At 37.0% G+C, this 16,227-nt stretch overlaps 1 protein-coding gene across 4 annotated transcripts in view; it reads left to right on the forward strand.

Annotated features, from left to right (window-relative positions):
• The window catches only part of myo9b (myosin IXb), a 62,666-nt gene extending 47,339 nt beyond the window's left edge, over window positions 1–15,327 (forward strand). For 3 of the 4 annotated variants that reach the window (XM_065276987.2, XM_065276989.1, XM_065276988.1), the window contains 16 exons: window positions 515–600; window positions 1,633–1,727; window positions 1,874–2,061; window positions 4,143–4,250; window positions 4,886–5,059; window positions 7,400–7,447; window positions 7,544–7,655; window positions 7,890–7,963; window positions 8,236–8,428; window positions 11,085–11,213; window positions 11,377–11,482; window positions 11,563–11,694; window positions 11,930–12,053; window positions 12,842–12,942; window positions 14,038–14,165; window positions 14,804–15,327. In XM_065276987.2, coding sequence (XP_065133059.1) covers window positions 515–600; window positions 1,633–1,727; window positions 1,874–2,061; window positions 4,143–4,250; window positions 4,886–5,059; window positions 7,400–7,447; window positions 7,544–7,655; window positions 7,890–7,963; window positions 8,236–8,428; window positions 11,085–11,213; window positions 11,377–11,482; window positions 11,563–11,694; window positions 11,930–12,053; window positions 12,842–12,942; window positions 14,038–14,165; window positions 14,804–15,039 — 2,034 coding nt within the window. In that variant the 3' untranslated portion in view covers window positions 15,040–15,327. Of the gene's footprint in view, window positions 1–514; window positions 601–1,632; window positions 1,728–1,873; window positions 2,062–4,142; window positions 4,251–4,885; window positions 5,060–7,399; window positions 7,448–7,543; window positions 7,656–7,889; window positions 7,964–8,235; window positions 8,429–11,084; window positions 11,214–11,376; window positions 11,483–11,562; window positions 11,695–11,929; window positions 12,054–12,841; window positions 12,943–14,037; window positions 14,178–14,803 lie in introns of all 4 variants that reach the window. The other variant, XM_065276990.1, reaches the window with a different exon arrangement.
• Window positions 15,328–16,227: the final 900 nt, after the last annotated feature.

A 16,227-nucleotide genomic window follows, 5' to 3' on the forward strand; every position in this document is an offset into this window, starting at 1 on the left:
CTAATCATGTGTGTTGCGAAGATGAATGTTATGAGGGCAATTAATGACAAAGTTTTTAATCACGTAGTGAACTAATGCTTTAACATTAATTTGTTAAAAGATTTTATGCATAATTCCCCAAGACCTATGGGGTTATTATGAAATATTGCTCAAATTTCCTCGTAACCCATAGCAAAAAAGGTCATCAGGGATGTTTTTACGCAGTGGGCGATCTAATGATGGTGGTGGCACTAATTAAAGAAAATTATAAGCGGAGCTTCTTTCTGATTTACTAATGTACTGTGAAGAAAAGATCCTTCGCTACATAGTCATCCTCAGCTAACTAGTTGTTTTGTATCTGCTTGACTATGGCCGCTTTCTTCCAGAGCTGTGATTTGATTGGTTGGTTGCAGTGCATGCTGGGTCTGTTGGTACAGAATCATTATTGTTATGTACAGGTTTACTTTGACTGGTGAGGTCAGGTGAAATTTCCTTTTAATGTAATCCGATGATAATCACACTTTGGGTTTTTCAGATTCACTCCCCTGTAGATGGGTCAGTTATGGGTCCAAACAAGACACCAAGTGAGGAGTTGCCGGTACCAACTATTACACAAGAAAGGTGATCAGTCTTGCTATTACTTTAAAATGTTTAAATAATGTGATTTTATAGGAGGAGTTCTCACTGAATTTCAACATATTTATGCCACTTTAGAGACAGAGCGCAGTTATGCAAATTTGAAAACCACGCCCACCGGGGGGGAAACAATCCAACCGTCTCCATTGACTTTGTATTGTGCGAGGCCGCCTCCTTGTCATTTCTGGCTTATAACAAAAAACAGAATAATGCCTAAAAGCTGCTGTGTGACAATATGTACAGCTAACAAGCCAAAGAACCCAGAAAAAAGTTTTTATAAGCTGTCGAGCCGTAAAACCCAGCCTTTAAGGAGAAAAAAGTGGATCGCTGACGACGTTTCCCCCTTGTGGACGCAGTTCTACTAATATGAGTACTATGCCTGTTTCCACTTTTGTGTCTTTAAACGCTTGTTTTTTGAGGTCGACAGCTTATAAAAACTTATTTCTGGGTTCTTTGGCTTGTTAGCTGTACACCTTGTCACACAGCAGCTTTTAGGTATTATTCTGTTTTTAAGTTTTATCTGTAAATACGTTTTTATAAGCTGTCGACCCCAAAAAACGATCGTTTAAAGACACAAAAGTGAAAACGGGCAACTTTTCATAGTACTCCTATTAGTAGAACTGCGTTCCCTAGGGGGAAACATCGTTAGCGATCCACTTTATTCTCCTTAAAAGCTGGGTTTTACGGCTCGGCAGCTTATAAAAACTTATTTCTGGGTTTTTTGGCTTGTTAGCTGTACATATTGTCACACAGCAGCTTTTAGGCATGATTCTGTTTTTTGTTATAAGCCAGAAATGACAAGGAGGCGGCCTCTCGCAATACAAAGTCAATGGAGACGATTGGATTGTTTTCCCCCCGGTGGGCGTGGTTTTCAGGTTATGACGCGCTGCGCTCTGTCTCTATATGTTCAAGCATCTAATCAGGCATCTGGATTTTAAAAACAAATGGCAACAAATGGTTTTGTCAGTATCACTAAATGTGTTTCCATTGTGATGTAATAATGTTTGTGTGCTCCAGGCGGGGATTCCTACAACGTTTTAAGAGGCGTCTGTCACCCCAGGATGGAAATACTACTACCATGATAAAACCACAGGCAGAAAAAGAAGAACTAGGTGAATTTTACTGAAACATCCCCAAGATGTAATCTATATAGGGGCTCAGTTTAAATAAAAAATCCTTATATTCCAAGTACAAATCTACATACAATGAATTTTGTGTTAAATCAGCCCCTCCTCTCTCTCTCTCTTTTGGCAAATAGATGGTAGCACTCAGTCTTCTTCTCCACGTGCCAAAGGCTCGGCAGCCACTGTAGCTGGAGCCCGGCGCAATCCCACCATTAAGATCAGCAGAGCCACTCGTGTTCAGGAGAAGTGGAACGCCTCACTTGACAGAGAGATCAATGACACTAATGAACTTCGTCATCTGGATGAGTTCTTGGGCAACCAGGTTTGTGTCGATCTTCATATTTCTCCGTTATTTTTGAGGGACACTTTAACATCATGTACTCTCAATCTCATTAGCTGTTTATGAGCGATATTTAATCACATTACAGAAGGAAGGGTGAAAATATAATTGCAGGTTTGTTCTACAAAAACTAATCGATAATGAAATTCATTGTCAAGTTGGTCTATGATGTCACATGCTCCCGCACCACCGTCGGACAATGTGTACATACTTGCGCTTCATACTGCGTGAGCTGTGCGCTTATCAGTGGCTGCTTCTTTATAGCGCAACCAGCCTGTTTAAAAGCAGCGCAGCGTTGCCAGGTCCTCTGCCTTTCGGCGCAGTTTTTAATTGGGCTAGTTTCGGCAGGTTTATGTTTTTCTTTGGGTTAGAAATTATAGGATTTGGTTCACAAATTGTTGATATTTGGGCTGTGAATAGTCATTGGGATGCTTTTCGTATGGTTTTTTTTAATTGCGATTAGGCTGGTTTTGTTATGCAGATTTGGAAACCTTGACAGGACAATGACAAAAGCTAAAGCGCAAACAAACGCTGGTTATTAAAAGTTTAATTTTGTCATTTAATATGAGTTTGTATTTACTCAATTGTTGTTGGGTTTTCATAAAAATATGAAACTTAGCATACGTTTTAAAGTGAGGGGGATAAACAGGTTTTTATTTCTGTAACAACGCATTTATATCACTACCATATCATAATGGCTTATTTATTTAGTTAATTACGAAAATTTTTAATACTTATCAAGGTCTAAAATTGAGATTAAAATGAGTTTATTAATCTGTGGCAAAATTTCCTCACCAGTACCACCCTACCAAACTCAATTTGTTTGGTTTAGAGATATCTTTTATTTCAGACCCAGGAAGATCCATAATAACAAAATAAAAACACAGAATAAAAAACAAATAATACAAAACAAAACCTTCCACAATATACGGTGGCAAACATACAAACATGTTTGCCAAATGGTTTCACAATCTAAAAGGTTTATTTATATTTTGACATTTAAAGATGTTTTACATTTTAAAGCTGCACAAACTTTTTTTATTTAAGGCTTATCTATTTAAATTTGAATGATTATATCAGTAAAACTCTGTAGTAGTGTGTGGCTTTTGCACTTTTTAAAGTATACTTCTACATGTGAATACCCTCATTTAGTCCCTTATGGCCAAAAAAAGTAAAAAATCCAATTGAGTATATATTTCTGTTTTTAATCAAAAAAAGAATATTTGCCAGATTAATCGATATATTTAAAAAAAATTTTATTTGCAGTCCTATTTTTTTGACAGTGACAAAATTGAGACTGACTAATTCGAACAACAGGAAATCATGATTTTCACTTATATAAGACACTTTATACCAAATTAGTAAAATAATTAAATATATAACCATAAAAAAAATAATGACTTGTATAATCACCCATAGGATAAGCTTTTATAAATTGCGGTTAACACCACAGTCTTGGGCGTTAAAGTGGCTCAATAGCATTTTGTTATTTTCAGATAACTAGCACTCAAAACTAATAACACATGGTTACCCAGATGCTGCAAATAATTTTGACAGGTACAGTTTAATATTACACAAAATTAAATATAAATATGTCTTTTTAATAACATGTGACACTATATTTACTAATTATTAAACCAAATAGTGTGTTTGTGACATTTAAACGTCCTATCTTAAAACCAAAAGTAAACTGTTTTTCCTCACCGAAGGTATGCATTCATTAAAAATTTGCAAATAAAATATTTCAAATCAATATTTAATGTTCCTTACTTTACTTATGAGGTAAATAGCAGTGTAATAAGTCAGATAATGTACAGGCAACAGGTTGTTATCGCAAAATAAGCCTCTTCAGTGTGGTACAATGCAAGTCCCTTCACTTTGGTGTGATACAAGACCTAGATGCCTAAAGCCAACTTATTGTTTGCTTTAGGAATTTGAAAGAGCGTTTGGACCCGTAAGTGCATGATGTTAGACTTGACAAGCTAATTAGTTTCTGTTTGTTGAAATGAATGCTGCTTTGTACTTTTGAAATACTTAATAAGTTGTTGTGATGCTGAATCCAGATGAATGATCTAAGCACCCGCACCAAGGAACTCTCAGAGACTGAAAAGATTTTCTTCACGGCCACCACGCAGTTCAGAGACACCATCAAAAGCATGTACTCCATCTCAGTAAGTGTCATTATAGACCCTACCTATGGACCAGCGGCGTGCCGTGACTTCTCTTCAGAGAGGCAGGAATTCAAAATATGTGTTTGGGGTGTCGTGTGAACCATGTGCATCATGCGTCTTGTCAAAATACATGCCTGCTGCAGGCGCATCAAAAGTTTTTCCGATAAAAGAGACGCTCGCGTTCACACGATACTCGCAAGACACTCATTTAACTCTGATTACACATGAGTTAAAGCGAGTATCTATAGCAAGCTCAAACATCTTTTTTTATTGTAAACCCCTTCGAAGCATCTGCAGCAGGCACGTATTTTGACGCATATGTTCACATGATGCAGCAAAAAATTTTGACATGTCGAGCCACACATGACAGGCTACATACATGTTTTGACGCGTTTTGCATTCCAACCTCCCCAGAATTGAAGTCACGGCACACCACTGCCTGTGTGTTCACTGTAGTGTCATGTTACCTGATTAAAACAAGTGTCGCAACCTGGCACAACTTTTTTGTTTTTATGCCCACCATAGTTCTATAAAGCTTATAAAGGTTAATAAATAGTATATAATTTTTTACCAAAAGATTTTGTTGCCTTGTTTTGTTATAAAACTCAATATTTTGTGTTCCCTGTGTCCAAAAGAATCCCAGTATTGGTTACAAGACACTGATGTCAGGCTACCAGGCGAAAGTGTCCAATCTGGCAGGTCTAAAGAAAGCCTCTGAGGTACCGCTGGTGGTGAATCTTTTCCAGTCGGTTCTGGATGGGTTTATCAGGGGAGAGCTCAAACGATTGGAAGGAGCTGACACTTGTAAGGTAACTACAGTAATAAAGCTAAATTTTTTTAATGTAAGGCAAGAACTCTCAATGCCCACAAGAAATTTTGTCAAACAGTCAACATGCAACGTTTTATTCTTTGCCTACCCTGTATATTACTATAAATTCTGACAAATTATAATATTTAATATTCCTCCAAAATGTGTGCAGATTTTGTGTAGTCTTTATCAGTAGTCTGCAGACTTGCGCAAAATATTAGCATTATTTTATAAATGTCGACAAATGACTATTGCGAAATGTTGGCGTTTCCATTAATGCGTTTGCATGATTTTTGAAAAACACTTTGGAAAGGGAGTCTGGCCGAGTACCAAAACACACTTGTAGCCAATCAGCAGTAAGGGGCGTGTCTACTAACTACACACATTACTTGCGTATGTGTGGGGCGGGTCTATCAAAAGAAGGTCCAGATTCTATTGGGGTAGGGGTGTGTTTGTTTAGGTGATTTCAAATATCAACATTGGCTTTTAGAGATCATGCACCCCGCCTTTAAACGATGATATACGACTGAAATATAGTTTTTCCTCTCACAACAAGTCATTCCAAACATCACGTCAACTGATGTTGGTAGGTTTACTAATATTACATCCACCGCACTAGGCAGTATTTTTAACCAAAGGAGGCGTAACGGAATTATCCAAACATTAATGCCAAAGCCCCTTATACTTAGGAGCGGCAATGTATAGGTGTTTCTTGGAGGTAATGGTGTATTATTTTAAATCAAAATAGATGTAAAACAATGCACATACGCCCTAAAAAATAGGGGAGAGGCCTTCTGAAGGATATGGGAACCGCTTATGGACCTCTGACGCTACAATGTCATAACAGGGTTTGCATGTTTACATAACTTTAAAAAATGAATCGTGATTTGTGACCATGGACCGACTTGATTTAATTTGCTATATATAAAAAAGAAAAAGAAAAATAAATAAAATAACAAGAAATAAAAATGAATAAATAATAATAATAATAATAATAATAATTATTATTATTATTATTCATTAATTTTTATTATTATTTATTCATTTTTATTTCTTGTAATTTTATTTCTTTTTCTTTCTGTCTGCTATGTTAACAAAATGTTAAAAATCAATAAAAAGATAATTGAAAAAATAATTGATGTAAAAGGAAAGCCTTTTATACTACAGTTGGGAGCAGACACGTATTGAGGTGTTCATATTCAAATAATAATCATGTGTCCTACTTGCATCAGGTGACCTGAAAATGCGAATAAAATGCTCCGTTGCGGTTTTGCAAAATACACCTTTTCTGAATTGCCTAAAAAATAACTTCATGAGAGGGTAAAAGCTTTTTTGCGAAACCTTGCATATTTTCAATTTGCATTGTCAGTTTGCACAATTTAAAGGGTAACGGAAACACAGCTAGTGACTAGTGTTGGGCGATATTCCCCATTTTGAGATCGTCCTATCGTCAGCCTGTGAGATTGCCGATACACAATAGTATCGGGGGCGGGACAGTAGTCTACTCATTTATTTATTTGTTCATTTTTTTACTCATTTAAGACAAGTCACTTGATTGGTGGACAAAAAGAACAAGGGCAACACTGTCATGACCGCAACCTTCTTAAAGCAACACTATGTAGTTTTTTTACCTTTAAATAATGTCTCTAAAATTATTTCAGTGATAGAACAACTTTTAACTGGACATATTGTACTGTTGCTGCAACCTGAGCAGCCTCCTAGCTGCTACAAGCACACTCTGAAAGTGGCGGTGGAGGGTAGGAAACACAGCCCTGCCCCTCCCCCTGCCTGCAGAAGAGTGTCTGATACCAGGCACTGTTGCGCTTTTCAACCACATGGGGGAGCTGTAAGTCATTTTTACATGGAAACTACATAGTGTTGCTTTAAAACTGATGGCATTAATAAGAGCGCGGAAAAGTCCAGGCCAGGGAGCAGGAACAAAACACTCGTTGGTTTCAACCCTCTGCGCGACTAACAACCTCTTTAGTACAAGGAAATGTCAGATCCGCCTGTATTACAAGCTCATGTGCGAAGAAGAGTCCCAATCATACGTATTACATAAGGAATGCATGTCGCGCATTCAGGTTTTTTGCAAGAGTCCAAGACGCGTACATTAAGTCCAGGTGCGTGCAAGAAGGAATCCGCGTGTTACAAGCTCTCTCGCACACCCTTTCATGCGAGGAAAGGCACGCAATGTGCATGTTAGTGTGAAACTAATAATAATAACCATCGGCAACTATCGTCATTAAAGCCCCTATTGGCGATATGTCTGACGATCATCGATACACAATACTACTATCGGCACAACCCTACTAGTGACTCATGCGTTTGCATTTTTCAGATTAAGGAAAGAAGCAGAAGAAAATCTACTAAAGGAGATGGGAAATATGTAAGTTGTTTTAGTGATAATGCAAAACATACATTTATGATCTATATTTATTGCACCTTTTAATGAAAGTTGTTTTTTGTTTTGTCTCTCTCTTAGCCTAACAGCCCACTAAATCACTTATTTAGCACATACCAAGTGACCATCATGCAGTCATGTGACCTGTGCAGTTCATACATATGGGGAATGGAAAAAGCCTTCATGTGCAGCTGTAAGCATTCAACGTTATCTCCTAAACAGTGCACAGCGCTGAGAATTCAATGATACTTTGACTTATTTAAAAAAAAAAAATTACGAGGTATTACGTATTTCTACCAGTTATTAAGTACATGTATGTGTATGTAGTGTGACAAATGTGTGCTACATATGTGTCGATGGTGAATGTCTGTTCAGGAAACAGACAAAAAGGTGTAGTAAAGTACTTCATGCTATTTTTTTGTTTCAGCTTGTAAGATGGTGTGTCATAAGAAGTGTATCAGCAAGATAACAGTAAATTGCACATCTCCCTGTGGTAGGAAGGTGAGTACTGCTGTCATACTACTGTAATACACAGTGGTGACCTTTATCTCCTTATCACATTATACCTTCAAAACCATTTACAGTCAGTGAAACCCTCAATGTAGATATTGCATACAATGTTATTTCATTAAAACCAAAAAGAGTCCAGTCTGTTTTTCTGTACCATGAAGGTTGAAGATGTTCATACAACTGAGCAATTACATCAATATAGTTATATATGATGCCAGCAAACCAACATAATCAATGTTTCATTGTATGCTTGCATTCTTCAGAAAGAGGGTGAGCAAAGCGCTCTTCACTTTGGTGTGCCTTTGTGCATACTGGTCCACACCGCTGACTCTGTGCCTTTTGTCATGGACAAGATGCTGGTGCACGTTGAAATGAATGGACTGTATACAGAGGGCATCTACCGCAAGTCGGGCTCAGCCTGCAAAGCCAAAGAGCTTCACCATATACTGGAAAAAGGTAATTGTATGGTCCGGTTGTTAGCTTATGAACACCTCATGAGCAGAGATTGGAGGATACAAGCATAGTGGATGATTGACAAGTTGGTAGGCGGTCCTTCATTGGTGTCCAAAATGTTCATCAGAGTTGTCTTAAGACGAGAACGGTATTGTTTAAAATTTTAAGACAATTTCTTTTAAATATAGTTTAAAGAGCAGGTATTGTGTTATCGCGAAAATTACCTTTCATGCAGTGTGACGTGAATGTAAACACTCTGCAAAAGCTGCAAAGCTAAAATGAAACATAACTCAAGTTATTGGCTTTCAAAAGAAAGAGGCGATTTGAAGTCCCTGGATCAAGTAGTATCCCATTTCCGTAAAGTTGCTAGTTCACGCCTGGCAATGGGTACCACGTGGTCTCCGCGAATACACCCCTATACAGGGTTGAGGAAAGTTAATTTTAAAAGTAATGCATTACAATATTAAGTTACTCCCCAAAAAAGTAACTAATTGCGTTATTTAGTAAAGTTACATAGATACATTTCATGGAAAGTAATGCTTACATTACTTTTAAGTTACTTTTGCATTACTTTTTCTTACTTGGCCGAGGCTTGATCTCTTTCAGGCCTTGCAGGTGGCTTTTACGACTGAGAAGTTCTGCATTTAGAAATTGCATTTTTCCATCGTAAAAATGTCAAGCTCTGGCCTGCCATCTCCGTTTCTGACTCAAACTGTTCCCGATCAGGCACTTACGCATAAAGTGCATAAATCTACGTTAATATGTCAGTTTAATGCAGTACATTGTTTTTTTTTACATCAAATTAATTAAACTGAACAGTAACTCGCATTACTTTTTAAAAAAAGTTACTTGAATATTAATGTGTACATTTATAAAGTAATGCGTTACTTTACTCGTTACGTCAAAAAATTAATATTATTATGTAATTCACGTTACTTGTAATGCGTTACCCTCAACACTGCACCTATATATAACATTATGAAAACGAAGATGCTGTGTTTTTGTATATGCTACATATGTAGTTTTGTACATTGTGTGCACTCAAGCTAGCCGACTAACTCAGCCTCAACCTAAGCAGCTAACTCACATTTAGGGGGCGTGCACACCAAAGCTTTTAAACGTGGCTGAAAACGGCAGGCGGACACCGACTTCCTCTTTTCAGAGGATTGCCAGCTGAGAGCTTTGCTTGCTATGATACTTCTGGTTTGTTTATCAGGTGTTGAACGTTTTTCCCATTGGTTGTTTATCCCACCCCTCCTCCATTGTGACGGCCGTGTGAGACGTGACATTGACGAGCTGAGCTTTCCCCCAAAGTTGACGTGTAGTCCATTGTGACTTGTGTATTTGTTTTTTTCGTCATCATGACGCATTTTTGATTGATGCGACTTATACTCCGGATATGGTAGCAATGCAAGACAAGCAGATGACAATACAGGCAAGCAGATATGTCTCTAGAATATAAAAGTAATGAGAAGTTTTCATTTCTATAGAAGATCATTATAAATAAAGTGCTTAGCGTGGCTTAATACATAACGACATATTAAAACAGCAAATTCAGTATACACCATAGGCAAAAATCTTGGGGGGGGGGGTTGAGGGGACAGGTCCTCCATTTTAGAGTTGCCCCCCCTAAAATTATCATTATAAACCATCTGTATTATAAATAATATAAACATATATACTTTAAATAATTGTGTAAAACAATACAAATCCAAATTGGGCAGAAAAAACGTGTTTTAAGTTAAGAAACATTTAGTCCCTTGCCCTTGCCTCACAGCAGTTTGGTGCGCTGCCTTATTTCCTTGTTTACCACATTTAGACACACAAGTCTGGCGAGAGAGAATGAGTAGTTGTGAAACCTCAGTAAGTTGGCTGTCAAAATTATTTTATTCACTTTAAACGAACAGTCAACATGTGATGAAGTGATTCTTTTCTCTTTGATAATACAGATGATACAGAGTCATTATTAAATTAATCATGACAAAAAATAAAGATACATGTAACTAATGTATTTTTCCATGAGTCCGATATGATTTTGATTATAACATTACCTAGCTCAGGAGTGGGGAACCCTTAGTCCTGGAGGGCCACTTTCTTGCAGAGTTTAGTTCCAACCCTAATCAAACACACCTGAATTTCATTTCCAAGTAATCCTGAAGACTTTAATTAGATTTTTCAGGTGTGTTTAATTGGGGTTGGAACTAAACTCTGCAGGACAGTGGCCCTCCAGGACCCAGGGTTCCCCACCCCTGACCTAGCTAATAATCATTATGTTTAAAAGTTCAAATTTCATTGGTGGCTTCAACTTCAAAAATATTGCAATAAATAAATGTTTTTGAAAAACAATATTAGGCTTTTCTTTGTCTACACATATCCCTACAAGTACAATTTTGGCTGTTTTTTGTGTCCCCTGTGAATACATCCTCTGACTTTATTCTAATATTTTTTGGCTTTTTCCACTTTTAAAAGAAATAAAAAAAATGCTAATAAAATGTATGTTTTTCTTGGAAAATATTGCTAAAGTGAAATCTTGCATTATAATGATTTTAGTCTCTACGTTTTAATTTTTTAATTTTACTTTGCCCTAATCCTCCTACGTACAAATCAGCTTAAACTTTTTTTAATATTGCTAAAAGGTTTTGTTGTTTGTTTTTCTCAGATCCTCAGACTGTCGCTCTTGACAATTACCCCATCCACACCATCACGGGCCTGGTCAAACAGTGGTTACGGGAGCTACCTGACCCACTCATGACATACAGTCTCTACAATGACTTCCTATATGCTGCAGGTGGGTTATTAACCATATGCATTTCATAGTATGAAATATACTAAAATCCAGAGCCTTTGTTGCTGTGACAAACTATTGGCTATGAAGTGACACCAACTATTCAATATACCCATATTCCTTTTCAAAGGCTAAACATTTGTACAACATATATTTTTCCCTTCAGATTTGCCAGAACAATCCGAGCGATTACGTGCCGTCTACAAAAAGTTAGATGAACTACCTCCCTCAAATTTCTCCACTCTCGAAAGGCTTATTTTTCATCTTGTGAAGTAAGAACTCAAAAAGTTGCAACTGCATATGACTGGGTTGAATATAAGACATTGCCTCACCATTGCCTCATTTCTTTCAGAGTGACAAAAGAGGAAGCCCACAATCGGATGTCAGCCAACTCTCTGGCTATCGTCTTTGCACCCTGCATTTTACGCTGCCCAGATTCATCTGATCCTCTCCTCAGTATGAGAGATATAAACAAGACCACCCTGTGAGAATTATTTCTTTCTTGATTTCCTCATGACTTGCGTTTAGCTGGTTAATCTGGTTTTTCTCAATACTAGTGATTGATAGTTGAGAAAGGATGTAGAGATAACTTTTGTTTCGCAAGTTTGATTTTGTGTGAGCATTGCTGATAACATCAGAATATAAAACAAACATTTTGGAAGTTTTATTCCATTGCATTTGTGTACACGTGGATCTCAGTCCAGCTTTTATGTGTACAGCTGTGTGGAGATTTTGATTAATGAGCAAACAAGGCGATACAATCAGATAATGGAAGAAATTCAGCAGCTGGAAAATGCAGAAGCTATGGCCGTTAAACAGCTCAAGCTCAGGAGACAAAACACGGTAAGAGAGTCTTTATATACTAAATAGTTTTCTTCATGCTTCAATCTACAAAAATAGTTACAGCTTTGCAACATTCATATGTATGTCTAGCTACGGTGGTATAATCAGGACATAGTGGCCATGCATTCAAAGTGTCAGCAGCGCTCAAGTTTAATCTGTCCTGAAATGACGTTGATACACAGAACAAAGCCAATTTTATTTTTACAATGCATTACAATCATTTCAAAATACCTGCATCATGTCTTTGCATGCCGGTTTCGCTAAGCAGGAAACAAAGGACCTGATAACCGATTTCAGCGTCACTTACAAGTCAGTCAGCTGCAGAGTTTTGAACGATGTTTATCATATAGGTTAGGCTTCTTCGATTTCATGCAGCGCTGCAAGAACCGACAGGCGGATGACATCTAAAGTACCGCAAGAGTAATTCAAGAAATCATACAGAGGAGTCTGCATATCAATCGTTCTCCGATGTCATCCACCTGCCGTTTTTGCGGCGCCACATGAAGTTGAATTCACTTTATAACTTTTTCTATTGCTGCCAGTAGTTATTGGTGGACTAGCGCACATGGATTTAGGGGTTATAGAGACCGCCGTCCAAGCCTGAGTGCCAGCCTTGGAGATAATCCAGCGCAGCATCAATGACATTATTGGATGTGACTTTATTGGCAATATGGCATGGCCTCTTATAACACTTCTTAAATGCATGACATTTTCTGTGTATTATTTAGCCATTTTGGTGTTGTGGAATGCTTCGGCTTCCTATTTTACATGATTTAAATTTTCATCAGGTATTTGAGGGGGCGAAATTGAATTCCTCTTCAACGGAGAATGCTGAACTTAAAATTGAAAATGACCTGCTTGATCGGATAAGGTCCATAAAGAAGGATAAGTGAGTAGAAATGCATGCTTAATATTTTATGGTTTTATTAATTTGTTCTTACTTTAGTAAAAGATTGAACTCTATTTAAGAAATAGTTCACCCCAAAATGACTTCTGGACCAATCCTTTAACAAAAATGTGACCCAGTCTGTAAAAAACTCAGCTAAAGTCGTCATTTTGTGATTTTACTGTTTTCTACATAAAATCATCCTACATTATGTGGAGACCATTATGTACAAATATAACCTTAAAGGGACTCTCCACTTTTTTTAAAAATATGCTCATTTCCCAGCTCCCCTAGAGTTAAATATTTGATTCTTACCGTTTTTTGAATCTATTCAGCTGATCTCCACTTTTAGCATAGCTTAGCATAATTCATTGAATCTAGTTAGACCATTAGCATCGCGCTAAAAATAACCAAAGAGTTTCAATATTTTTCCTATTTAAAACTTGACTCTTCTGTAGTTACATCGTGTACTAAGACCGACTGAAAATTAAAAGATGCGATTTTCTAGGCAGATTTGGCTAGGAACTATACTCTCTATACTCATAATAATCAAGGACTTTGCTGCCGTAACATGGCAGCAGCAGGCGTTATGATATTACGCAGTGCCTAAAAATAGTCCCCTTAGTTACTTTCAATAGCAGGGGACTATTTTTAGGCACTGTGTAATATAACTCTTTGGTTATTTTTGAGCGAGATGCTAATGGTCTAATCAGATTCAATGGATTATGCTAAGCTATGCTAAAAGAGCTAGCCCCAGACACGGAGATCAGCAGAATGGATTCCAAAACGGTATGAGTCCGATGTTTAACCCTAGGGGAGCTGGAAAATGAGCATTGTTTTCAAAAAAAGTGGAGTGTCCCTTTAATATCTTTAATATTGACTCCATAAGGTCATCTAGCTTTGATGCTCCTAATCTCCAATAATTTGATTACAAAACTTTAGCCTCAATTTTAATTGCTTTTCCTTAAAATAATTTATTTAGTTAACCTTTGAATTTTGCTTTGATCTGTTCAAACCTCAACCAGTTTTCCCCAAGAGTTTGTGTATCTCTCAATGACAGCATTGTTCAGTTCATAACTCGTCCTGTTTATGGTTCAGGAGTGATTTGGCCTGCAGACTGCCTGAGCTCTTCCAGGACAGCTCGGATGGTGAGAACCTTGACAGCGAGTCATTGATCAGTTCAGAGAGTCTTCTGGAAGATCATTTTGTGAGTTTGGACTCGGAAGGTCAGTACTGAGGTATAGACCATTTTAAATACCTTGCAAGTCTTGCATGCTGTGCTTCAGAAGGCTTGGATCTGCTGGTCTTGCAAGTTTATTACTAAAGCAGCCATTTCTCTAACCATGGTGCACTTGCCTGCTTTTACATTTTAATATATTAATATTCATATATTAAAGTCCCCCTGTTGCTAATAACTTTATCCCTTAAAACTCATCTTTAAGCATCAGAATGGCACATGTAAAAGTTTTTCCTTACAGTCAATTCTTCATGCTTTTAAATAGTGTGAATTTAGCTCTACACCCTTGCCTCATTTAGTATGTGTATCTATATGCAAATTGGTCTCTGTTGCTAAGCCCTGTTTCACACAATGCACATGAAGCAGCTGTTATGCGAGCGTTTCAGTGCCGTGTTATCCATATATAATATCTATATGGCTTGAACTATTGATCCACTCTTTCAACTTTGTTGATGTGATAGGAAACCAACTGTCTTTGGAAATACTCAGTAATGAGTTTCATCTGAAAGCATATTAAAAATGTCACAGGGGGACTTTTATGTTTTTAAATGCTGTTGTTGGCAAGCACTAAAAGCATGGTTGTCTATTTTGGGGTCAGCAGTGGCTAATCCAATGCATTTCTTTCAGTGAGCCCTGCCTTGAAGACCCCCAGCAGGCCAGGAGAACCTGCTAAACCTGCTAATCCAACACATCCCCCACCTGGGAACTGGAACCAAAACCAGTCTGCCTCACGCCGAGATGGAGTCCAGTCCATGTGTATCGTTGGAAACCAAGATCTCTCAAAATCCTCCTCACCAAGCAGTCAGGCCAGAAGAAGATTTTCTGAACTTGACATTCCTTTTATAGATGAGGAGGACATTTAGTTATTTGTCTTTCCGGTTGCCGTTCAAGCAAAAGTCAGTATCCGTTTTCGATCGTATGAACACTCGGTTTGTTTTGAATAATAAATCAAATGCTAGATTAATTCTGTCTAAAAAATGCTGTTGCCATTTTGTGTTTATAAAATACTTTTGTAAAACATTTGAATGCTTTAAAAAATTTTTTAAAGCCATTGTGAATTGTGTATAGTAGTGTTCTACGTTTATTTAAAATGTTCTCCTAATCTTGACAGCATTTTGGGACTATTAAATATTTTAACAGCTTTTCTACTCGCATGCTTTTGTTTTTTGTCTACTGCAACTTTTCTATATGCAATCATTTAGACCTGATAATATAACTGTCTGCAGCAGCAGCTTGAGGAAATAAAAGGTCATTGATCTTATTTTTTTCTCAAACCACAAATTTTAAACAAAAACACATGCATTTGCTCCCTATCACAAGCATCATTCCCATCATGTAGTTTTTAGTAAAATAAATTTCTGTATAGTAAATGCAAAGTTAAAAAAAATAATTTGACAACTGTTGAGGATTCACACAATGTGTAAATATTTATATATTTGTTTTAAACTTATTTTAAGCCGGTCGGAGGTTTTTACATAATTGTTTTTGCTTGTATGTTTGAAGTATACTGTGAAGCTGCTGCAAGACAAACATGTCAAAAAGTCTTTGATTTTTTTCCTAAATGCAGGTCTCATAAATCACCATTATCAATAGCAGATTCCATATGTTATATCATCAAATTTACATGCAAAGCTTTATATACAGATATTGATGTTTATTTAGAGAGAGAAATCAGTAACACTTTACAATAAGGTTCATTAGTTAACATTAGTTAATGTATTAACTAACATGAACAAACCATGAGCAATTCATTTGTTACAGTATTTATTAATCTTTGTTAATGTTAGTTAATAGAAATAAAGCTTTTAATTGTTTGTTCATGTTAGTTCACAGTGCATTAACTAACGTTAACAATATTTTAAGTAAGGAATAATTGACGACGGGCCATTGAATTATAAGAAAATAATGCACACCCAAGGTGCAATGTTACACCGCGGGTGTGCATTATTTTCAAATAATTCAAAGGACTTGAGTCAATTATTCCTCTTATACCACAGTTACCACAAACATTGCTCAGGTGCCTTTTTTTAAGACATTTGACAAGTTAGGTG

Source organism: Paramisgurnus dabryanus, chromosome 6 (genome assembly GCF_030506205.2).
Source record: "Paramisgurnus dabryanus chromosome 6, PD_genome_1.1, whole genome shotgun sequence".
Taxonomy (NCBI): domain Eukaryota; kingdom Metazoa; phylum Chordata; class Actinopteri; order Cypriniformes; family Cobitidae; genus Paramisgurnus; species Paramisgurnus dabryanus.